General features: G+C 55.9%; 1 protein-coding gene across 1 annotated transcript in view; it reads left to right on the top strand.

Annotated features, from left to right (window-relative positions):
- LPCAT1 (lysophosphatidylcholine acyltransferase 1) overlaps positions 1-23566 on the top strand; it is a 43429-nt gene extending 19863 nt beyond the window's left edge. Inside the window, exons 3-14 of the mRNA XM_074329121.2 lie at positions 5368-5582; positions 8111-8223; positions 8968-9028; positions 9343-9401; positions 11333-11367; positions 12081-12135; positions 14152-14234; positions 17299-17424; positions 18003-18156; positions 18985-19083; positions 19860-20001; positions 21337-23566. Of these exons, the coding sequence (XP_074185222.1) occupies positions 5368-5582; positions 8111-8223; positions 8968-9028; positions 9343-9401; positions 11333-11367; positions 12081-12135; positions 14152-14234; positions 17299-17424; positions 18003-18156; positions 18985-19083; positions 19860-20001; positions 21337-21521 (1327 nt within the window). The 3' untranslated portion in view covers positions 21522-23566. The remainder of the gene's footprint in view (positions 1-5367; positions 5583-8110; positions 8224-8967; positions 9029-9342; positions 9402-11332; positions 11368-12080; positions 12136-14151; positions 14235-17298; positions 17425-18002; positions 18157-18984; positions 19084-19859; positions 20002-21336) is intronic.
- The last annotated feature ends 1114 nt before the right edge of the window (positions 23567-24680 follow it).

The following is a 24680-nucleotide window of genomic DNA, read 5'->3' as shown; positions in this document are numbered from 1 at the left end:
GGAGGTGAGGTCACGGTGTGGCACGGTCAGTCCCCAGTGATGGCCTCTTCCTGGCTGTGGACATCTGCTCCTCTCTGGGTCCTCGTGGGCGGGTGCCCTGGTCTCTCTCCCTCTTACAAGTACCCAGGTCCTGTCAGATCAGAGCCCCAGCCTGTGACCTCACTTAGCCTAAATTTCAAATACAGTCATGTTGGGGGTTGGGGTTTCAGTATACAGGTTCGGGGGACACAGTTCAGCCCCTAGCAGAGGACACCTTTTCCTGAGTGCTCCGTGTGGGGACTCTGTTCCTAGATCTGAGGAGTCCGTCTCCGTGACAACTCCTGGTGCCACATGTCCGCTGGAGGCCAGAGCCTGGACTTGAACTACTTTGAGCTTTTCTCTGCTCTCCTGGAACCCTCCCCTCACACAGGGTCTCAGCTTGTGACTGTCCCAGAGAAGGCCAGCAGCACCCACACGCCTCTCGAGTCTGCTGCCCAGGGACCGTCCCTGCTCCTGGCCAGCGTGGCCCAGCATCAAGCTGGAAGCTCAAGGCTCCAGGAGATGGCCCAGGCCCCTGCTGTCCATCGCCAGCGGTCAGTGCTCAGCTCCCTGGGTGGTCCCTCCAGCAGTCCTCTCACGTTGTCTGTGGCCCCTTCTGTAGCAGCGCCATTCAACACGCAGGCCCACGTCCTCCCCGACCATGTGCATCTTAAAGACCCAGGTGACCAGGCCTTGTCCCACCGCCACACACCTGCATGCTCAGGGACCCAGGTGACCAGGCCTTGTCCCACCCCACACACCTGCGTGCTCAGGGATCCAGGTCCCAGCAGTCACGCCCAGGTTGCGCAGTCAGGACGCTCCCTTGACCTGGACACCGTGCCCTCAGCTTCCGGTCACCCCCACCACCTCTGTGGCCCCTTCCCTCTTGCTGCATCTCACTCTCCCAGCCTTATCTGCGGTCAATCCCGTGCTCTTCTGATGAGCCCCTCTGGTTCTGGGACAGTGACAACGGCTCCCAGACTCCTTCCTCCCGCCCAACTCTGCACTTACCTGTCTTAGGTGATCTCCAGCTCACCGTGCCCATGCGGAGCTTCCGGGCTCCCATCTCCCCGCCTGTTCAACCATAGCCCCGCCTCCATCGATGGGAGTCCATGTTCGTGGCCAGGCCCAGGAGTCACCTGGACCCTGTCTCTCACGCCTCCCATCCACACTACGGGAAATGTGGTGGCTCCACCTCCAGAACACATTTGACCCTCCACCTGCTCCTACTTCCTGGTCCCGGGCCCCAGAGTAGCCTGTTACGTGCTCTCCTGTGGTTCCATCTCGAAGGAGACAAGCACAGTCAGAGCACAGCTCTCAGCTCTCGTCAGCCCCAGCCCTGCACGAGCTCCATGTCCGGGTCCCCCAGGAAAAGCCTCGTCCCGTCAGCACCTGCAGGGCCCTGGCGCTCTGCCCTTCCTCCCTCCAAGGCCTCCTGTCTCTCCAGCATGCGTGCGTGCTCCTGCCGCAGGACCCTTGCACAGGCCATGCCTCCCCGTCCACCCAGCTGCACACAGGGTCTGCCTGTGGCGCCCATGCGGGGGCCTTGCAGCTCCTTCCTCTGCTGCTCCTCACCCTCCTGACTTGGCTCTCCTTTCCCTGTTCTTTTTTCATGGATGGGACCTCTTTCTGATTTACTCCATAATTCACTAATCTTTAAAAAAACTCTTACTTCCCCCCCTAAAGTAAGCTCAAGGCAGGCATGGATTTCCGTCTGGGTGCCCTCCGAGCCTCCGGAGAGTAAACACAGGTGAATGGGTGCGTAGGTGGGGGGTGGGGGGGTGGAAGGCATGTCTGCGGGCCCGTCCTTCCTGGTTCCGCTGTGTGGGGACCGCTGTCTGCGGGGTCCCTGTCTGCGGGGTCCCTGTCTGTGGGGTCCCCGTCTGCATTGGCTACGCTTTGCTGTTGGTGCCGTGCTCCTGAGGAAAGAGCTGTTACCTTGTTGAGGACGGTCCCAGCTAGCACGTGGCAGGAGGCAGCTGCATGTGTCCGTGCACTGCGGGCTCCTCATGGGGAGAAGCGCTCCCGTCACCGTCACAGCCGTGGCCACGTGCACATCAGCTGTCTCTGTGTTTGAACTTCACTTCCTGTATTTCTTTCTGTTTTACAGAATTTCAAAATACCTTGTGCTTTGTCTGTAGAAAATCACAGTGAGCCCTGAGCGAAGCCTCTGAATTGTCCGGCTCATGGTCACGGCTGCTGCTGGGACCATGTTCTCGGCCTGTCTGCTGCCTCTTTGGGCACGGTCGGCTAGTTCTTGGGTCTGTTTCTGTCTTTTTCTTTTTCCTTGTTTTTTGTCCAAGATTTTCTGGAGTATGAAGTTCTTTTCTTAGAAAGAGGACATGCGAGAGGAACTCGGGCGCATTTTGTGTCTGAAAATGCCTTTGTTCTCCACGCACAAGTGATGGATTGTTTGGGCACGGAATTAAAGTTTCCAAACCTTATGTCCAGGAGCTTTGAAGATGTGGCTCTGATGCCTGCTGACGCCTATGGCGGATGCTCGGACAACCTGTTGGTTCCTCGTGGGAGGTCTCGGGGGCTTCTCTTTGTCCTTGCTAATTTGGGAACAATCTTGCAGGGAATTTCTAAGTATGAGACTTTTAAAAATATTCGTTGTGCCTAGCACCTTGACACGGTGTGAAAATCTGGGTCTCTATTCGGCTCTGAGACTCTGTTTTCCTCATGTCTTACAGCCTGTCCTGTCCCCCCTTTTCTCTGCATGTCTGGGAGGTTTCCTTCTCACTTTCCAGCCTTTCTCGGGAATTGGCCGTTGCTGCAGTGAGATCACTGACTACAAGAGCGTTTTCTTGTCCCTGTGCTTACTGGGCGCCCTGTTCTTGATTGTCAGTGACGGTGGTGATGGCGGTGTGGGGCTTTAAACCCCCCTTCTGAGCACGACTGGGCCTCCTCAGGATCACAGCCTGTGCCCTGTCATGTGGCTGGTTCTGCCACACGTCTCAAGATGCTAAGGTGTCCACCTGTGTGCCAAGAGGAGGGTGGAGGTCCCTGCCCGTGTATAGGTAGAGCTGTCTCCCGATCCACATCCCCTGGAAAAGCTCGGGCCACCTCAGTGTCACCAGCTACCTTTGCCCTGGGGACAGTGGTGTTGGACCCCAGCGTTGTGCTCTCAGGTCAGCGTTTATGCGGCCTTTCTGCAGCCTGGGTGGGGACAGAATTCCTCGCAGACCATCAGAGGGTGATCAGGTTTGGTCCCCTGCTCCCTGTTCCTTTCTGTTGGGTAGCGTTTGAACTTTTGACCTGAAGAGTGCTGGGTGTGTGTCTAACAGAAAGATCAAGCTTTGATCCCCATGTTTTTTAACTGCTCTCCTCTCCCTCCTGCCTTCCTAGGACTGGTTCTGTTCCCACTGCAGCTTCCGCCATAGCCCCATTTTTCCTCCCCGCAGCCCCGTTCTTCTTCCCCGCAGCCTTGTTTCTTCTTCCCCGCAGCCCCGTTTCTTCTTCCCCGCAGCCCCGTTCTTCTTCCCCGCAGCCTTGTTTCTTCTTCCCCGCAGCCTTGTTTCTTCTTCCCCGCAGCCTTGTTTCTTCTTCCCCGCAGCCCCGTTTCTTCTTCCCCGCAGCCCCGTTCTTCTTCCCCGCAGCCCCGTTCTTCTTCCCCGCAGCCCCGTTTCTTCTTCCCCTCAGCCTTGTTTCTTCTTCCCTGCAGCCCCGTTTCTTCTTCCCCGCAGCCCCGTTTCTTCTTCCCCGCAGCCCCGTTTCTTCTTCCCCTCAGCCCCGTTTCTTCTTCCCCGCAGCCTTGTTTCTTCTTCCCTGCAGCCCCGTTTCTTCTTCCCCGCAGCCCCGTTTCTTCTTCCCCTCAGCCTTGTTTCTTCTTCCCCGCAGCCCCGTTTCTTCTTCCCCGCAGCCTTGTTTCTTCTTCCCCGCAGCCTTGTTTCTTCTTCCCCGCAGCCCCGTTTCTTCTTCCCCGCAGCCTTGTTTCTTCTTCCCCGCAGCCCCGTTTCTTCTTCCCCGCAGCCTTGTTTCTTCTTCCCCGCAGCCTTGTTTCTTCTTCCCCGCAGCCCCATTTCTTCTTCCCCGCAGCCCCGTTTCTTCTTCCCCTCAGCCTTGTTTCTTCTTCCCCGCAGCCCCATTTCTTCTTCCCCGCAGCCTTGTTTCTCCTTCCCCGCAGCCTTGTTTCTTCTTCCCCGCAGCCCCGTTTCTTCTTCCCCGCAGCCTTGTTTCTTCTTCCCCGCAGCCCCGTTTCTTCTTCCCCGCAGCCTTGTTTCTTCTTCCCCGCAGCCTTGTTTCTTCCTCCTTGTGGACAGCTATTGACTCTGCTTTGCACGTGTTTTTATTGTGAAAACTAGTGTGCAGTTGAACAAATGACCAGGAGGTGTGCAGCTGTGCGATCACACCAGCCTTGCAGTGAAGGGGCGGCTCGTGTGTAACCACGCAGTAGCTATGTCACGCAGACTCTCTGGCAACTGGCCCCACTCAGGTCACTGGCGCCTTATTTTCCAGAACCTTGAGGGTTTCAAGCCCCTCGGATAGCAGTCCAGTGAGGTGTGGGGCTCTTGTGCTTCTGTGGCAACGACCCCGTCTGCTCACCCACATCCCCTGGTGGCCGGTGACAGTGGCTCCCGCACAGGTGACTCCCCCTCCCTGCGGAACAGCGTGTGTGCAGCCGTTTCCCATGTGGATTTAATGACGCGTTGAATAGTGATCTAGTTTGTAGCCGTCAGAGCAAACCATGGAAGGCAATGTACTTTTAAATGCCTCGATTCTCATATATTTTAAAAAGAATAAATGGGTAAGAAATTCAGTTAATCTAGACTGATTTTTACTTTGTCTCCCGATTTATTGTTCATCTAATGTCATCCGGAAAAGGCTCATTCTAATAACATGACATCTGATACTAGGAACCTCAGGCCTCCTGTGGGACCTGAGACGAGGGACTTGTACACGGCAGGTGTCAGCTCTGCTCCGTGTTTTACTGTGTAGCGTAGACGTCTTGATGGTTTTGTTTTTCATTTAAAGTATATGTGCTTAGAATGCGAATAGCTGACCCCTGACACTTACAGAGTCCTGCTTCCGGCCCGTGTGCCTTGTCCTGTTGTATTCAGAGGCCATGTCTGCTGAGTGACGCAGCTGAGCCGGTCCTGCGTTTCCTCACATAAATGAGTAAAAAGGCTGCCCTGCCGCACATTAAGTGGCCAGAGTGGACAGCTCTCTGTCTCTCACCAGGAACATCTCAGTAACAGCTGTTGCGGGCAGGAGCTGGCCCGGACGACCCAGCGAGGTTGGTCCTGAGACCCCACGTTGGTCTCCGAGGGACCAGCCCGTGACGGGAACCCCTCAGGAGGTGGGCGGGCCGGGCCCACGCGCCTCACGGGACCGTGCCTTCTCTTACAGGGTGGTGGACGTCCTGCTGAAGGCCATCATGCGTGCCATGTGGTTCGTCGGCGGCTTCCACTGGGTGACCGTGAAGGGGCGGCAGGCCCTGCCCACCGAGGCCGCCATCCTCGTCCTGGCGCCTCACTCCTCCTACTTCGATGCCATCCCTGTCACCATGAGCATGTCGTCCATTGTGATGAAGGCGGAGAGCAGAGACATCCCGATATGGGGAAGTGAGTGACACACCCGCGCCCGCCCCCGGACATCGGCCTCGCGTCCCTGGTGTCTCCCCTTGGTGTGACGTCCTCTGTGGTAGTAGTTGTTGTGATGTTTACCTCTTAGTAGCAGGCTAGTGCCCTCGAATATTATAACGTGTTGAAGTACTTCTGCAAGTCTCTCTAACGAGACTCTGTTACCTCTACCGCAGAGGATTCTGGAAGTGGGGACAGCTCTGTAGCTCGTCCTGGCTCACTGGTCACTACCACACCGTACGGGTATCCTGAGACTGCATGACAAATGACCAAAATGGGGCTGAGAACAGCACAAACGTGCACTCACAGCTCTGGAGCCAGAGGGCTCATGTCACAGTGTCACAGGGCCAGGTTCCCGCCAGAGCTCCAGGGGACGGTCCTCCCTGCCCTTCCAGCTTTTGGTGCGTTCGGCATCCCTGGGCTGGTGGCCATGTCACTGCAACCTTTCTCCATCGTCACATGGCCTCTCCCTGTGTCTGTCTGTGTCTCGCCTCTGTGTGTCTCTTATAAGGACACTTGTCGTTGGATAATCCAGGGTGATCTCATTCCAGGATTCTTAACTAATTATATCCACAAAGACCCTTTTTTCTCAATGTCGTATTCACAGGCTCTGGGGCTTGGGACGTGGGCTCATCTTTTTGGGGTCACCCCTGAGCACAGTCACCATACCGTGGGAACGTAAGGAGCCTGGGTGCTCTCTGTGGTGCCCTCACTGCACAGATCAGCAGCCTTCCCGCGCCCGAGCGCTATCCAGGGTGCCCCCGGGGTCAGCGTCTGTCCCAGGTTCTCACCCCCCCGGAGCTGCCCACCCGGCCCCACCTGGCTGCTCTCCTCGCCCACCAGCCTCTTGCCCGTTGAGCTGGGCCTTCATGTGGATTCTGCAGCAGGGCTGGTCTGGGCGGAGGCGGCGGGGCTGGGCGAGGGCTGCGGGGGCAGAGGGGCGTCTGCCTTCCCTGAGTTTCCATGTGGTGCCTGACGGCATCAGCGTTCACTTGACAGTCACAGAGAGAATGCCGTGTAAACGTTATTCTTTCTGACGAGAGGAACATTTTGAGAGCAGGTCCAATAGGTTGTGTGCTGTTGGCCAAGTGATGGCTGCTCCCAGTGAAAGGTCGGTGGTGCCTTCCAGCTGCCGTCACAGAGGACCGCTTGTTCCTCACAGCTCCAGAGAGGACCCGCTTCTGGGCAGGAGGCAGCCCCATCATCCCGTCCTTTCCTTCTCGTTGTTGTTTTAGCAGAGTCAGGACTAATCGGCAAGGAAGGAGGAAATAGGTCCTAGAATGAGGGAAAGCAAAATGTTCAAGACCTCGGAGAGACCACCACTCCGAGCCACGTGTGCCTTAGATGTTAATGAGCCCCGTGGATCTGACTGGATAAAATTTTGGGTTTTTTTCAAAAGTTAATTTTCCTTTTGCCCTTTAGAAGCTTTCCAAGAAGTTGTGTGATAGCTGTTATTCCTTACAGGTAGTGACAGCATCCGGAAAGGATCCAGAAGCTGACTGTGGGCCCAGGGAGGGCTACCCTGGGGCAGAGCAGGTGGTGACGTGGCCTCACCTGCCCAGGAGGGTGACAAGCTGCCAGGGCCACTGGCTCTACCCTGTTTCCCGAGATGGAAGCTCTCACTGAGGACAGTTGTATTTGAAAGTCGGTTCAGCTTCCTTTTCTAAAAAGTATCTTCCCACCTTTCAGTCCTTTTGTGAGAGGCCCAAGGTGGTGGTTGCCGTGAGCTTTGGTCAAGGGACCTCTGACACGCCAGGTTGGGCTGTGGCCTGGGACTGTTGTGACAACACACCACAAACTGGCAGCTTAAAACCACAGAAGTTGGTTTTCTCCCAGTTCTGGGGGCCAGAAGTCCAAAATCCAGGTGGCAGCAGGGTGGTTCTGAGGGAGAATCACCCCTGGCCTTCCTCCAGCTGCCGGTGGCTCCCAGCGGTCCCCGGGGCCCCTTGGCTGTGGCCCCTCACTCCTGTCCTAGCCTCTGTCGTCACATGGAGTTCTCTCCCTCTGTGTCTGTGTCTGTTCTCCCTCCTATAAGGACACCAGCCGGTGACTAGGGCTCACCCCAATCCCAACAGCCTCGCCTTTCCTTAATCACATCAGCAAACACCGTGTTTCCAAATAAGGTCACAGTCACAGTACCTGGGGCTAGTATGTCAGCCTGTCCCTTGGAGGGACATAGTTCAGCCCACAGCGTTCCCTGGGCCCTCTGACTCGGCGCCATGGCCCGCGTGCCCTCTTCTGTCATCGGTGACAGAGCCTCCTGCTCCCTGGGACTCAGCCTCCTTCCGTCTTTCCCCTGATTTGTCTCCCGTGGACGCTTTGCACTGTGCAGGCTGCGGGGCTTCATGCTGTCGTCTGAGTTCAGTGAAAGCTTCGGTGCTTGTCCCGATTTCCTTGTGGTCAGGCATGGACCCCGCCTGCCCGGTGGTGCGGCCCTTGGGGCATCTGGGGTTCTCGCCCCTCGCCCAGTCCTTCTGTGTCCCCTCACAGACCCGCACCTTCTCTTTCAGCTCTGATAAAGTACATACGGCCTGTCTTCGTGTCCCGGTCAGACCAGGATTCCCGCAGGAGGACCGTGGAGGAGATCAAGAGACGGGCACAGTCGAACGGCAAATGGCCACAGGTGACCAGCCCTGCTTGCATTTAGGTGGATTTATTCCCAAACATCGGAACTACTTGGGTCTTGGGGGGTGGGTAGAAGAAACACAAGGGCCAGAAATGGTCTTCCCGGGGGCTGGACATGTTTATTTCTTTTTATTTTTGGTGAATGTGCAAATCCAAGAATGCGCTAAATATCAGGTACTTTGGGTTCTGAAATTTTAAAACTAAAAGAAATAAGGAGAAACGATTCTGATGTCTCGAGTTCCCCAGCCTTTGTTGACAATGAGTCTTTTTCTAAGTTCTGGGTCGGAAAGAGCTGCTCACCTGTCCGCCACGGCCAGCACCGGCTCCTGAGTGGTACGTTCATCTGTAAGGTGTCCACTCGTGTCTGACGTCCTGGGCTGAGCTGCCGGCGTGTGTCTGCCGCGGTGGCCCTGGCCAGTGTTAGCCGTGGATGCGTTCTGCATGGACGCGTCCAGTCCTCCGGGCAGCTGGGAGGTGGGGCCCAGGGTGGCCCGTCTGCACGTCCCTGGCCCAAGAAAGCACGTGCTGTTGTCTGTTTGTGTCGCTTCCAGATTTTAGTAAAACCCATAGTTAGAAGGAGAACCAATATATGCTTCATGACGTATTTTAGCTTGTTCAACTGAAAATGATTAAATTATCTAAATTGCGTCCACAGGAGAGAAACGGCCTGTGACTGATGGCACCTGTGAGCTCTGAATGATGTCCCTTTATTGCTGAACTCTTTTTTTTTTTTCTTTTCAAGATAATGATTTTTCCAGAGGGAACTTGTACCAACAGGACCTGCCTCATTACCTTCAAGCCTGGTATGTAGTTTCCTTAATTATTTCCTTTTCTCCTCGAGAAAGTGGGGGAGACCCGCCCCCCAACCAGTGCCTCCCGGTTGCCCCACAAAGGGCACCAGTGCCGAGAGGCTCCACCTGCTCCCTGCCGGCAGGGCTGTGAGCCAGGAATTCTCTCCGAGTGTTTCCCACCGGCACAGATGTGCAGGGACCCTTCCAGGCACCAACCGGCTGCAGAATGGGAAGGACTGGAGGGAAGCTGCATGCGAGGCCGGCGTGGAGAGTGCGGTGCCTGTGCCATGGGAGTGAGATGGCGTCCCGGTCCCTTCTCTCTGCAGGTGCCTTCATTCCGGGAGTTCCTGTGCAGCCTGTGGTTTTGCGGTACCCAAATCAGCTGGTGAGTGTGTTCTCCGGGAGTCCTGTGAAGGCGGCTTGCCTGGGAGTGAGAGCTGCGAGGCCTCTGAGCACACTGGGTTTCTAATGCACCGCTCGTCTAGAATATTCCGAGTTTGCAGAGGAAGTCCTGCTTTCATACGTCAGGAAGCGGTGGTCCTCTTGTGTGATCCAGCCTGACGTTTGGGTGGGAGAACCCACCTTGTCAGCAGCTCTCACTGCCCAGCTCACACTCCGGACAATTTTTAAATTAAGACTATTTCAGTCCTGGGGGCTGGAGGAAAGGACGCAGGAGGAGAGGGGCTGGGTGACTAGCTCGTGTGCCTTCTCGTGCCTCCGCTGGGTGTGCAGAAGGTTTGTCCTGAGAACAAAACGAAGGAATGGGTGGGTGTTTGGGGCTCAGAGCGCCTGGGAGAGCTCCTGGGCCGTCGTGACGGACCCCAGCTCAGTGGGGGAGCCTGGACGAGCCTCAGCGCAGGTTCCAGCCGGGGCCCCGTGGAGCCACCGCAGCCACAGCTGCCACCGCAGCCACAGCTGTCCCTTCCTCCCAGGCGCCCTGTGGGCGCGCTTTCCCTGCCAGCTGCATCCCACTTCTGCTGTGACACCATCCAGCTGGCATCCTCGTGCCTCGATGGACACTCTTGTAGCCAAGAGAGGTCCACACGCACTTGTGTCCCTGGTGCCTGCCTGGGTGCTGGCTGCCCTGGAGTGGTTCTCCGTGGACAACACGAGGCAGATCTGTTCGTTACATGGAGCTTTCTCTCTATAACAGCATGCCTTTAAGACGGCAATAAGAGAAACTCGCAGGTCAGAACATAGTGGGGTCTGGAGTTGCTGGTACAGACAGTGGCAGAATTACGTGTGACACGGGTGGGCACGAGGCAGTCTGGCCTGCCTACTTCCAGGCCAGCCCCATGGGTCCCAGGTCTGCACACTGGACCCTGCGCCTGCAGGTTTGGACAGGCTCAGTACGGGCTCTGAGTGGCCAGTAAATACATGTCAGTCAGAACTGGTCGCCACGCAGACTGACGGATCAATTATGCTCACAGCACAAGTGAAACTTGGGAGACGTGCGTTCGTTAGCCAGTCTCTGAGAATAAGAATCTGTCATCAGTGTGTAGGATCCTGAGTTTTCCATTTTTTAAGTCTGTTCCATCGACGTATTTTAAGCAAGATGCCATTACTGGTTTTTCCAGAAACATTCAACTTACGTGTCAGAGAAGCAAGTGGGGGCCTCCTGGGTGATGGGCAAGCCCGTGCGGTGGTTTCTGGGAGCCTGTGAGAGGGGGCAGGACTTGCAGAAGAAAGAAGCCCGTGTGGGTGACCCGTGTCAGCATAGAAGCAGGGCATGCCATCTAATGTCCCCACCTAGGTGGCCAGTGCAGCTGCTGGGCCTGTGGATGGAGAGGGTCTGAAATGCCCCCTCGGCCCTGGGCTCACATGGGGTTGGGGACGTGCAGGACACAGTGCCACGGTGGCTTGTTCCACCCCTTCCCGAGCCTGCAGCCAACCTGCCGGAGTGCGGCTCTGACTGAGAGTTGGAGCAAGGGCATTTGGGAGTGAGTGCAGGTGGGTGTGGGGTTGCAATGTGGCTGAGTGATGATGGTGGGCAGGCGGGTGTCGCCGACAGAGCAGGCTCCACGTTGTAGACTGGAGTTGCCAGGGGCACCTCAAGGGGGCAAGGCCAGAAAAGGAATGGGGCTAGGACTTAGGTGGACACCGGAAGTGACCTTGGAGCTGTGGGAAGACAGCACCCACCTTCTCCCCTGCCCCAGAGTGGACTTGGGGGGATGGGAAGGTCAGCGTCTGGGGTCAGAGGCGGGCTGGGAGGAGGCCCACACATACACCTGTGGGAGGAGGCGCCCATGTGCCGTCTGTGGGGATTTCTACATCCAACTTCCAGTGGCGCTTCATCTGTTCCTTTCTCACCCCCAGGACACTATCACATGGACGTGGCAAGGCCCTGGAGCGTAAGTCAGACCAAGCTGTCCCCTAGTCCTGTCCTCTGGGAAAGCACTTGGTTCCGTTAGCAAATGTGAAACCTCAGCACGTGACCCGCTGCTGTTTGCCAGCAGTTAGGCTCAACCCACTGTGAGAACCAGGGTACGAACCCGGCCGTCCTCACCCCCTGGGTTCCAGCACTTCAGTTAATTGTCTCCAACCCCAGTAGGAAGGTAACCATGAGAATGAGAACCCTTCTCTTCTGGCTGGTGTCTGTTAGCTCAGTGGTGACCATCCCATCCTTGACCAGGGGACCCCTGGGAAAGAAAGAGGAGCTCTTGCTGAGCTCCTAGAGGAAGTCTGGGGGTGGCATGATTCAGGCCTGTCCAGTCTGCACTGCCAGGGGATGACCAGGGCAGGGACCGCTGTCAGGTGGACAAGGTTTCCTGAGCTGGAGGACAAACTTGGAAAATGGTGGTTTGCAGGGCAAGCCAGAGCCACAGGTGTGGGTGTATTTCATAAGAACAGTGAAAACCACTGTTGATTAAAAGTAGCCTTGTCTCTTATTGCTGGGTTAAGGTTGGGGTTCAGGCTGAGGAAAGCATCCATCTCCTGAAGGAGAATTAACTGCCCAGTGGTGCCCTCTGCAGGGGAAGGGCTCTGGAGAGTTTGCTCCAGAATTGGAAGTAATTTAACTAGACGGAATGTTTTAACCAATGCTATTAATCTATTCGTTTTTAAGGTTGGAAATCCTGTGGCTCACACTGTGTCAGTTTCACAATCAATTGGAAATTGAGGTTTGTATGGATACAGTGTTGCCCCGTGTTATGTTGGCGGTGTTATAGAGACAGTGTGATACAATGTATCAAGGTCTATTGATGTGCTGTCATACATTGTTACATGGGGGTCTGTGCAAATACAACGTACTGTACAATGTTATAGATACAGTGTTATGTGGGGTCTGTGCAAATACAGCGTGTTATGCAATGTTATAGGTACAGTGTTATGCAGGTGTGTCTCTACATGTATAGATACAACATTATGCAGTGTGGTGTTAGGGTCTGTGTAGATACAGGTTGTGTCATCTGTCTTGCTTTGCACGCTCTCCGTTTTTCATGGCTCCTTAGAGGTGCTTCCAGGGCTTTTGCGTCAATCACTGCGTCTGTTGCATGATTTTGAATCCATTCAGACAGGGTTTTTTAAATCAACAAGGAAGATAAACCTGTCATTTTTTACATTATGGTTAGCATAGCTTAAGGGCCTATAAAATTGGCATATACACAGTGAATTAATTTTTTGGCTTTTATTTTTACCTGATACTAGTACTGCTGAATTCATACTGCTAAATTTATCATACTGTCGTCCTCTCTTTAACACTTGGTCAGATTAATCCTCACGTAGCCCCCCAGTTTTTATCCTGTTGGATATCGCAAACAAAGTCACAACACCCATCCCCTCAGCTACCGTTTCCCCGAAACTAAGACCTAGATGGACAGTCAGCTCTAATGTGTCTTCTGGAGCAAAAATTAATATAAGAGCCAGTATTATGTTTATGTTGTTATGTTATGTTATACTCAGTCTTATATGATAGTAAAATAAGACCGGGTCTTATATTAATTTTTGCTCCAAAACATGCGTTAGAGCTGATGGTCCGGCTCGGTCTTATTTCAGGGAAACAAGGTAAATTAAATACAGTCATATTCATTCAGCTTGTAAATTCAGGTGTGGATGAGGACTAGAGTTTATTTTCTTAAAAAGGAGTTTATTTTCTTAGATAGGCTACTCCTGCACCTGAAAATTAAAGCTGAGTCGTATATAAGTATTTAATGAGACAGTTTGTTACCTTTGATAAATATTGAGGGGAGCACTGAGTCTCCAGATGAGCCAGTCTGCAGCAGAACGTCAGCCACGTAATACACAGGGCTGAGCTGAAAGGGCCTTGGCCCGAGTCCCTGGGTGACAGACCTGCCGCCTAGGACATTTTCTGTGGCTTGTCTGCTGGCGGCCGCGCCCTGAGGGCAAGCCCGCTGCCCTGGCCTCCCGGGTCAGCCTGGTCTCTGATTTAATTGAGAGCTGAAAAGCAGCTGTCTAACTGTGAAATCGCCCTAGACCGGCTTCCTGGTGTTACCCTTCCGAGGGCGAGGCTGACGTGAGGACCTGGCGTGATTCACACGGTTCTCTTAAACGTAGTGGTGAGTGAGCAGCTAGCATTGTGCAGCGAGCATAGACGGGGTTTCAGGAAGTCCCTGTATCCTCAAATGTCCACATTAAAGAAAAAGGGCTCAGTGGTGGTAGTTTCCTTTCCTGCCCAGTAGGACTTAGTCATTTAAAATGCTGTGTGAGTGTCACTCACTCAGACACATGTTCAGGGGACAATTTATTATGATCTCAAAATGCAGCAACATCAGAGAGCTAATACGAGTCTGTTTCTGACGTAGAAATGATCTGTTGTGCTGTCCGCAGCACCAAGTGAGAACTTCAGAAAGGGACGCACGCATGTAATTCTCTGTGTGTAAAGACCAGGCCCCTGTGTGAAATCGTGAACACAGTGTGCTTATTTTCGGGGAAACACGGTAAAAACAGCCTGAGAAAAAAGAGCCTGAGAGCTCCCATCGGGGAACGGGCGCTCCTGGTGAGGGCAGTGGGTTGAGTTTTCACACATGTGTGTGCACGTGTGACCCCTTGAAAGATGATTCGATGGAAAGTGCTCTGACAGGTCTTAGTTTTGTCAGACTCAGTTGTCACTTAGGTGGCGCTGGTGAGGCGAGTGTTTGCGGTAGGTCCTCGTGGGAGTAACCGCCCTCTCTGCTCAGTTCCTGCCAGTGTACAGCCCTTCAGACGAGGAGAGGAAGGACCCCGCTGTGTACGCCAACAACGTGCGGCGCGTCATGGCCGAGTGAGTGAGCCCTCCCCCCCCCACAGCAGGCGGGGTCTGCCGGACACCCTGCTCCCTCCACCTCCCTCAGTGTCGGGGCAAAGGGTTCTTGCAGAAACCAGTGAACAAGCACTGGCTGCCGACTAGGCACGCACCTTACGTCTCCTGTTTCTGTCAGGTGACATTTCTGCTTCTTCAGCATTTGGAAGAATCTTAATGATCACTCACTTTCCCAAACTTCGGATGTGCTCACAGCCACCAGCCGCCCCGGTGCTGTGTGTGTGGGCGCCACGGTGGCCGGCAGCAGAGCTGTCAGTGAGGGCACTGGCCTGGGCGGGTGCCGCCCGAACCTTCAGTGTTCACCCCGTAGTGTTTGTTAGTATTGTTGCCCCGTCTTCTCAGTTGAGTGGTTTGCACCCGTAGCCTCGCACGTACCTTGGCCGGTGCACAGCCAGTGCACTACAGCTGGGCACATGGCCACCTCCTGTTTTCCTGTCCCCTCCCCACTGCCCCCCCCCCCCCCCCCCGCGCTTGTTCCAGGTGGTGGCAGCGTCCGCTCACACCCCTCCCCTCCAGCCTTCGTCCCTCCATGTCCCATCCCCTCCCTCTGTCCTCTCTTTTCTACTCAGACTTTGGCCACCTTGGTGCCAGGAGGGGGCGCTGACATTGTCACCATGGGGTGGTGAACACGGCCGCAGGCGATTTACCAGGTGCTGTCGCTGGGCTGTCTGTCCAGTCTGTCCAGCCTCCTCAGAAAGGTGGCTCTGGGCACAGTCTAGCGGAATGCGCCCCTCCCATGACTCACCCTCTGGGGTCCCTTCTCCCCCAGCCTCTGTGTACCACATACCGGCCACCAGGATGCACATGACCCTCAACTTAGGGGAAATCGTGACACCATTGTTCAACCTCTTGATAAAGAAATAATGTCCATGGTCTTGCAGGCTCAACAGTTTAGGTGTAAATGTTTTTAGTACACGTTCAAAGAAGTTAATCATTACCATTTCTAAAGACATGCATCCTAAAGAAACTACACATAGTAACAGGGGAGAAGCATGATGGAGTCGGTGGAAAGGACAGAGAACCCATGGAGCCCCCTTGCCTCAGTGGCTGCAGGAGAATTCCAGAGACACGGAATTGTCACCTCCCTGGTCCTTGGTCCACCTTCAGACACGCCTGGGAGGGGCCAGGGGCCTGAGGGCTTTGCGGGCGGCCCTGGAGTTGGCCTCATGCTGCCCTCGTGTGGGACAGTCCTGCCTTCCCGTGGGGCAGTCCTGCCTTCCCGTGGGACAGTCCTGCCTTCCCGTGGGACAGTCCTGCCTTGTCCTGCCTTGTCCTGCCTTCCCGTGGGACAGTCCTGCCTTCCCGTGGGACAGTCCTGCCTTCCCGTGGGGCAGTCCTGCCCTCCTGTCGGGCAGTGCGACGCTCCTGGTACGACTGTGACTTCTGTCCCAAAGAATCACAGCTCAGTGTGCCGAGGGGAACCCCAGCATCCGTGGAGAAGGATTTCAGAGTCCTTTCCCCTCGTGTGACTGCACACAGCATTGTCATGGCAACAGGAGCTACCATCCAAGGGACTGACAGCCCACTCAGCCATGGGGCCGTTTAGTTTTCTGTACTTGGTACGTTTCCCGCCGTGAAATGTTTTCTTCAGCGGTCAGGAAAGGTGTTTTTTCATGAATGCTGGGGCAGCTCTGAGAATGGCTGAACCCGACTCTGTCCCCGTAACGTGAGGGCGGTGCCAGCTGTGACAGACGCGACCCTTGGTCACCTGCCAAGAATTCAGCTTCTCCGTCAAGCACCGTGTTGGGCTCGTGTCGTCTCCGTTCAGGCCCAAACGCGCAGCGTGCGCTCGGCTATTAGGTGTTTATGTTCAGTGCTAACGTGGACTTTACACGTGGTCCCGCTACAGCGCTGCGATCACAGTCCTCCCCACCCAGTGACTCCGGCTCAAGGTTTCTTTGTGCGTGGGAGCCGGGGGGGCTTGTGGGTTAGGTCCCCACCTGTCCCGTCAGAGCCTCTCTGTCATCTCCTCTCCCTCCTCCCTCCAGGTTTCCTTGTTGGTCAGTTCTGTCCTGCCCAGGCCCCACCCAGACGCCCCTTCTTGGGGAGGGACAGATGGGAGGGGCCCCACTCCAGCAGTGGGAGCTGGAGGGAGCAGGCCTCTGCCCCCACCCGGGAGAAGGAGGTTTTCCTGTTACCCCTGGGTAAACGGCTCAGGGAAACCCAGACTGCCCTCCAGTTAAAGGAGGGGCGGGGGCTGCGTGCCTGCTGACCCAGAGGGATTTGAAGGTGGGGGTCACGCGGTGTCATTACGTGCCCTCCCGTGCAGCCTTTCCCGGTTTGTTGAGGCAGATGTGCTACAGCGTGCGTTTCCCCACTGCCTGCACGGCCTCTGTTGGAATTGCTAGAAGCTGCGTTTGCTGCACCCACAGCCGGCGGGACAGAGAGAGCGGCCTCTGCCGGCTGATAAGGAGCCGCTGACAGTGAGCGTAGAAGGATCTGCCCGCATTAGGCATCTTCATATACGTGCCCCTTTGCTCTGGCTTTTAAGTTACAGATGCTGCTCCCTCTGAGGCTGGATGGTTGGTTTGGATCCCTCCAGCCTCACAGCAGCGGGGCCTCCGCCAAGATGTGGACACACTGGGGGCCTTTCTAAGCAAAGCTGCCTGTGCCTCCAGCTACTCCTCCATGTGTCACCCTGATGACCCCTGTTCCTGGGACACTTGTTCTAGTCATGATTTGCATGTCCACCCTGGACACACCTGCATTCACGTCAGTTTCTTCTTTTAAGTAAAGTTTTATGGGGACTCAAAGTAAAACCCTGAAATCTCAGCACAAGCACCGTGTGTGGTAATGGTACAGACAAGCGTCTCAGATCCCACGGAGGGGCTCGCCTGTTCACATGCCCACGTTCTCAAGGACAAATCGCCAAGCGGTGTGGGTGCCGTGGGGCTCAGAGCAGGACGTGGGACGTGCCGGTCTCGGTCACCTCTGCCTGGATTTCTGCCCTCAGAGTGGCTCGGGAGAGTCCTTGAAGGCAGGCCCTGTGAAGTGGGGTGCTCACAGGGGCCCCTCTCTCCTGCAGGGCCCTGGGCGTCCCCGTGACGGACTACACCTTCGAGGATTGCCAGCTGGCCCTAGCCGAGGGACAGCTTCGTCTGCCCGTGGACACCTGCCTCCTAGAATTTGCCAGGCTGGTGAGGAGCCTGGGGTGAGTGCCCTGGCTCTTCTTGAGCAGGTGGTCAGAAAGGACGCTCCCTTAAGCACTGTGGGCGCGTGTGACAACGCAGGTGTGCTGTGTTCAGCAGCAGTGAGAGGACAGCTCGGCCGAGAGCTGCCAGCGAGACTGGAAACTTCCACCAGCACCTCACTGGGCCTTCCCTCTGCAGGTGCTGGTGACTGCACTGAGGCCACAGCGGCCCCCACCGGCCCCCTGATGTCACAGAGATAGAGTGCTTATTTGGAGGTGGGGGGGATTTTCTTTTTCAAATACAACTTCAGTCCACACAGGAATCAGTGTCTTAAAACCCTTGTTGTGCCAGCTCTCTGGCGCCACCCGGAGGATGTCCGGTTACAGACTGACCGGCGAGGGCCCCGGGGCGGTAAATGGTGGTGTAGACGCCTCCACGAAGCACCCTGTGTGCCCTCAGGTTATCAGAAGCCTCTTCTTGGAAACTAGCTGCTTGGTCTATAAATAATTTAATATTTCGTTGGGTCGTAAACATAACAGTAAACCTCCTATTTTTGGCATTCTGTGACTTTGCTGCAAAAATTTTTCCTCTTGTTTAGTCTAAAACCAGAGAAACTTGAAAAAGACCTGGACAGGTACGCCGAAAGTGCTCGAATGGCCGGGGGACGGAAGGTCAGCCTCTCAGAGTTTGCGGCGTCCCTGGAAGTCCCCGTCTCAGACACGCTGGGTGACATGTTTTCCCTGTTTGACGAGGTAGCGCTGTCGCCCGGCAGGGGCGGGGGGAGGGGTTTGGTGGCAAAACCTTCAGCCTTTCATGTATAAATGTTTTCCTCATGACAGGCATTCTGTAGACAATTCTGGAAATAGAAGCGGGGAAAGCACCCCTCCTGGCCCCCTCACACCAGCCGACACTGTCTTCTGGGGAATTTTCTCCTGTGCTTTTATATGCACATAAACATTTCACATTTAAATTAATGTTTGCTCATAAACACGGCTGTGGTTTGGAGGGTTTTAATCAGATCGCTGTGAGGCCCGGTGCCATCACACAGCGATGCTGGCCTGTGACCCTGCCATGTCTTCCCCTGCAGGCACCCTTACCCTGTCCCCCCACTGGCCCATCCTGTCAGTGCAGCAGCCAGCAGCCTTTCCAAGAACCTTCGTCCCACCCAGCACACACTGAGGGTGCAGCTGCCTGGCGCTGGTATCACATCACAGCTCAGGACTCAGTTTATCCCGTGCTCTCGCTGGCTTCCCGGAGCCCACATGCGAGCCTTGCTGTTGGCAGGTCTGGTTTTCTAACAGGAAGGCCCTAGCGGGTGGCAGTCGTGGCACACATACTTTCCTCAGCAGCTCTGTCGGACAGTCTCATTGGCTGAAAATTAATTGTAACGGCTGGAAGCGCCATACTGTGCGGTGACCCCGTCGGCTGCGAGCGGTCTCCGAACTGCTCTTCTCCTGCAGACACATAACCTCGCATCTGAGTGGGCCCGTCCTTTATTCACACAAGCGGCCAGTGTGGACCCCCCAGCTCTCCCGCAGGGAGCTGGCTGAGCTGCCCCTGACGGCCTCTCTCTTTTGCAGAGTGGGAGCGGTGAGATGGACCCGCGAGAGTATGTGGTCGCCCTGTCCGTCGTCTGCCGGCCGGCCCGGACCCTGGACACCATGCAGCTGGCGTTCAAGGCAAGTGCGGGGTTCACGTGAGTCTAGTGGGTGGGGATGGTGACACATGGGTCACATCAGTCCAGTGATGCATCGTTAAAGCCCTGATTATGGGGTAAACTTAACTGTTTGCCTGAGTGCTGGGTTTACCCGAGCTTAGACCAGCCGTTGTGTGTGACACCATGCCTGAAGCTCTTCAGGTCGATTTCATCTAGGATTTAGTCATCCTCGCTCACAAGAAGGGCACAGGAGAGGGTCCTCCCGGTCTTCGGCAGGCTGCTCAGTGCCACGTGCCCCATGGCTCTCCCCGCACGGCCACTGCACTAGCCCCTGACTGGGAGGGAAGCCCCAGCATGACCGTCTCCGGGCGGTGTGCCGAGGCTCCCACCTGAGGGGACGGTGTGACAGGCTGCGGCAGGAGGTGGCACCGGGATGCACTAGCCCCTGACTGGGAGGGAAGCCCCAGCATGACCGTCTCCGGGCGGTGTGCCGAGGCTCCCACCTGAGGGGACGGTGTGACAGGCTGCGGCAGGAGGTGGCACCGGGAGAGGGTGGCACCCACCTGTGCCCGCCTTGCTGGTCCTGCCCAACGGGACAGAGCGTGTGTCAGAGCATTTCTCTGAGGAAGCTTTCCCTCACAGGAGAGCTGGCACCGAGGGTGACAGCACATGCTGTCCTGCAAGGACTCGCTCCATCACTTGCCAGAAGCTGTCAACGCCAACGGGGGGCCAAAGGGGAACAGGTGGGGCTGGGGGGCCGAGAGGGGCTGCGGGATGACGCCAGCCTCTGCCTCACAGATGTACGGCTCTCAGGAGAATGGCAGCATAAACGAGGACGCCCTGGCCAGCATCCTCAAGACGGCCTTAGGGGTGGCGGGCCTCGCCGTGACTGACCTCTTCCAGGCCATCGACCAGGAAGAGAAGGGGAGCATCACGTTTGGTGAGTGGCCCCAGGAGCAGCGACGATGGACACTCACTCGTGCAGGAGGGTCCCAGGAGGGGTGGGGACACACATGGAGTCCCTGCCCACCTGTGCTCGCCAGGCCTCCTGTGTTACGAGCAACACAGATTCTCAGGAGGAAGGTTCTTCCCGTCTGGAAACCTGGCCAGGATGGTGGCAGTTTCAAATCTGATTTCTGCAGGCGGGTGACACAAGCCTAGCCGCACAACTCAGAGCCCACAGTGGACACCATCCTGGGGCTGTGGGCCTGCCAGGCCCAGGTGGGGCATCTGTGTCAGGGCCCCTGGTCAGGTCCCAGTGTGGGGGCAAATCTGACTCCCAGGTGGCCCCTCTCTGGGGAGGTTTGGCATCGTCACCTGTGGCCACACAAAGTGGGACAGCACAGATCCTCGGGCCAGGACCTGAAACCCACCTGGGGGGTGGAGAGGGCAGGCCAGCAAGGTCCCGGAAGGCTCAGCGCACCAGCCAGTGTGCACATTTCAAATGAACGTGTGTTCTCGCTCAGAAACAGTAGACGTTTGCTCAGGAAAGGTCATCATTCACGTCTTGTTTGGACATGTTTTAAAATTGTGTCTAAATGTCAGACAGGAGTGTGTGGGGGTTTAGCTGTGTGCGTGCACTCGTGTCTGCCTAGAAGAAGAGGCCATGCCTCCTGGTGGGGTGGGGGTTGTCGCTGAGGTTTGTAGTGAGCGCTGACCAAAGGCAGGCTTTTCCAGTAAAAGCCATTCCAAGTTTCCTGAAGCCTGCAGGCTCCTGCACACAGGCTTCTCAATGTCACCTGTTCTCAGGTGCCCTAGTGGGGGCCCAAGGACGCTATCCACCCCAACTCAGGGCCCCAGGCCACATGGGGATGCAGAGGCGTGACGCCACTCAGGTGCTGTGATCAGCTCGGAGGTGAGCCTCCATGCGCGCCTGGGCTCCCCGGAGCTCAGCCCATTGCCATCACGTGCCTCACAGTGTCGGTCACCACGTGGTGCCCCGTCCTGTCCTGAGCCGACCCTGTGATGAGCGGTGCCTCCCTCACACGCACCGAGTTCCCAGAATGTACCACTGAACTGACAATCACGCTTTCTTTAAATTCCCAAAGAGGAATAGTTGAAAGGATGCAGTCACCACCTCCTTGCTTCTCTGTGATTTTGGGTGCAGCAGAGAAAAATGGAGTGGGGTGCCCATTCCTCTTCTCCCCTCCGAGGTCGTTGCCTTCGGTCCAAGCCTGCCAGAGGGGGTGGGGCCCCCGTGCGGACCCAGGGAAGGGCCATAAGCTCCAGGCACCTGCCCCCAAGGTCCCAGTAACCACAAGTCTTGTCTTTCCAGCCGACTTCAGCAGGTTTGCAGAAATGTACCCCGACTTTGCAGAGGAGTATCTGTACCCCGACCGGCCACCCTTTGAGAGCTGTGCACAGACGCCCCTGGCTCCCACCCCCAACGGCTTCTGTGCCGACTTCAGCCCTGAAAACTCGGACGCTGGGAACACGGCTGCTCGGAAGAAACTGGAGTAGGACGGCAGGGGCTGGAATCAGGAGGCCGCTCGCGGTGGTCACCACTCTGTCCCCACGTGGCCGCCAGCCACATCTGCTCTTACCACCTCCGGGTTTCACTCTCCACATAGGCTGCGTGTTCACTGTCCCAGGCCCAAGATCCAGAGACTGGGGGTGTTTCCACTTTGCTTCTGGGTGAGGTGCTGGCCTGTGGGGCGCCCATGAGAGTTCACTGGGCACCTAGTCTTCACAGCGAGACCCTGTGTGTGGCGAGTGCCTGGCCCGGCTTGGCTGGGCTCCAGGGTCTCCCTTCCAGCGGGCATTCAGGGGTTGGGTGGACACCAGGGGCACTTGTTTTCCTCCGAGGTGTCCTGGTTTTAGGGTTCCATCTCCGTCTTCCACACAGCCCCTCTGGTGAGTGGCGGCCTCCATGCACACGTGAAAAGCAGGGCGTGTCCTGCATTCCGCTTGCAGCACAAACCGTCTGCCAACCCCTGGAGTCACCATGTGGCCGACTGCCATTTGGTTTTTAAATGTTTCTATATTTGTGGGAGCTCATGAGTATTTTATAAACTTCATTTAGAAACTTCAGGAAACATTGAGCATCTTTTTAAAAAAAAAAATTCTTTTTCTACTTCATTTTCTTTCCAGGGTATTTATTTACCAGCCCTTTTTTGATAGACTCGGGCTGTCTGTGGTTTTGCCTTCACCCTCCCGGCCTCTCTCCCAGGTCCCTCCCCTCCCGCTCGGGCCACCACAAGCACGGGCCCCAAGCTGCTTTTTCCCATCCTGACTCCTTTTCTATAAACATTACCACCTTGGTCTCTGTTTTGCTCTGACGTCATCCCCTTCACTGTGGCGTCAGCTCTGGGGGACGTGCTGGCCGCAGGTGGCTGACTGAGGGGTGAGGGCTGGCAGTCGGGGTCATTGTTGCGGGTATTGGGTCATGCGCCTGCGCCCTGGGGTGGCATGCCGCACCCTTTGCCTGCATCTGCACCGAGTTAGGGCAACGCAGCACCCTACACAGAGGAACTGGAGTGGGGAGCAGCGGAGCGGGGGGCCAGTAGCCGGGACAGCCTTGGGGTGTCTGGGGACAGCCTCATTCAGACTTTCTCCCTGTCACGGTGACAAGGGTGGCATCAGTCCAAGACGGGACAGCACGCCTCTGGCAGCGTGAGGTTTGGGTCCCCTCCCTGAGCCCGGCCGGGACGGGACACCTCGGTGTTACCTTGGCTCCTCCCGAAATCCCCTTGATTCATTTCCTTGGGACGGGATTCGAACCTGTCCTGAGGCAGTTGTAGCCACAGACTCCTTTGTGCCCTGGAGCAAAGTCTCTGGGTTCCTTGGGGAAAGAAATGTTTCTGAATTTCTAAAATGAATGGGATTTTGTATTTGGGGCATCTCTATTGAAAGTGACCACCAGGCCAGAAGCACAGGGAGAAAATGTTTACTGACCTCCTGAGGTAGCTGTGACGTGTGTCTCTACCCGTAGACCCCCATCAGGAAAGCCCTTCCGTCCCGTTCTGTCACCCCTGCCTCGTGCCAGCTGCTCACTGCCAGCCAGGACGCAAACAGCGATGGGCTAAACTGAGGCCGAGTCCGGCCCCGTGACCCGGGCACAACAGACTCAAACACAGCCTTGTAGCTGATGGTGACCTGATAACCGCAAAGTGCATCAAGGTTCATTTTCAAAGAGAAAAACGTACCAGCAACCAGTGAAGGAGGTGAACAAACTAGGATATTCTGGGGGAGGGCCCACGCACGTGGCTGTATCCCTCCTGTCTGTGATGAAGGGTTTTTTGAATGAAATGCCACCGTGCATTTTCAGGAGAAAAATCTCTGATAAGCAGACATCGAATGGATGTTTGCTCCCCCTGACCCACTTTCTCTCTCATAGTGACTTAGCGATGTGCCGAGCTGGAGCGTCAGTTCAGTCCCTTTCGTGGGACATGACGACAAAATGGCAGGTGCAGCCCCGCCCCACACGCGGGCCGTGGGTCGGCCACTATGTAAAGAACTTTGGGTTTGCAATGGAATGAATAAAATAAAACGTAAAGTCGTGTGTACTTGAGGTTTGTTACGTGTGGTTTTTATTAGAAAGACAACGAATGTTCCTCAGGCTGTGACATTCCTCTCAGTGCTTTGCTAGCACTGTGTTTGGAAAACACGGCAGTTGGAATTCCGTAGATGAAGCTTTGTCCGTAGCCCAGCGAAGGGCTGGAGCGTTCCGATGTCACGTGGACAGTGGCTGACATTTCCCAGAACCTGAGCTTACATGGCTGCCCCCTCCCTGGGGAGTCGTCTCGTTTCTCTGTGCTCACACGTAGCCCTCAAACACACTGCAGTCCTGTTACGTCGCTAAAACCAGGACAGCTGGTGGGTCATGATCCCCGTGGACGTGGGGATCAGGTGGTCGCCACTGGCCTCAGGCGTCCAGAACACTCAGTGACATTGTTCACAGAAGTTAGTCAGAGGAGCCGCTGCCACCCGTGCATGTCTGACCCCACTGGTCGGAGACAGAGTGGCACCGTTCACGCAACAGCCATTTTGCTTACGTCTTTGTGTCAGCCCTTTTTAGTAGAGTAATGGGTATTGCCTTTGAAACTGGTTAAATGTATTTAATTTCTCTGAGGTAAAGAAAAGGACTAAAGAAAGGCAGGATCTGAACATTTCACACCCAAAGCTGGACACAACTTCCCAGTGAAACGAACAGCGAAGTCGCCACAGCTGTGGGCCTTGTGCAGGAACAGTGGCGGTGCAGCTGCACATGGGGCTGGGGGGGCACCCAGAGCCCCCCTCAGCATCCGGAAAAAAGGAAGTCTCTGCCCCTCTGCTGCCCATCTCAGCAACATCCCCTGCCCCTCTGCTGACCCAACCAAGAGCTGGCCTGTAGGACATGGCCATGGGCACTGAAAGCAAGCGGCTGACCAGTGACCAGCGCTGTCCATCTGCAGCTACTCAGTGTCCATTGTCAGCCCTTCCCATATGTGAGTGACATCTGCTGTTTCCTCCTAACATGATACAATCATCACACCCCAAACACATGCTTTTACCTTCTCCCCAAAACGTGACATCCCGTGTATCCACATCCTTCCCTGGGCGATGTCATTCCTTCCACTACCGTCACGACGCCATCTGGACATTGTTTGACGTGCAAACAGTTCACCACTCACCACCACT

Source organism: Rhinolophus sinicus, chromosome 3 (genome assembly GCF_057876585.1).
Source record: "Rhinolophus sinicus isolate RSI-liver-muscle chromosome 3, RSI-T2T, whole genome shotgun sequence".
Classification (NCBI taxonomy): domain Eukaryota; kingdom Metazoa; phylum Chordata; class Mammalia; order Chiroptera; family Rhinolophidae; genus Rhinolophus; species Rhinolophus sinicus.
The sequence above is the reverse complement of the archived record's forward strand: the minus strand, read 5'-3'. Positions and strand labels throughout refer to the sequence as shown.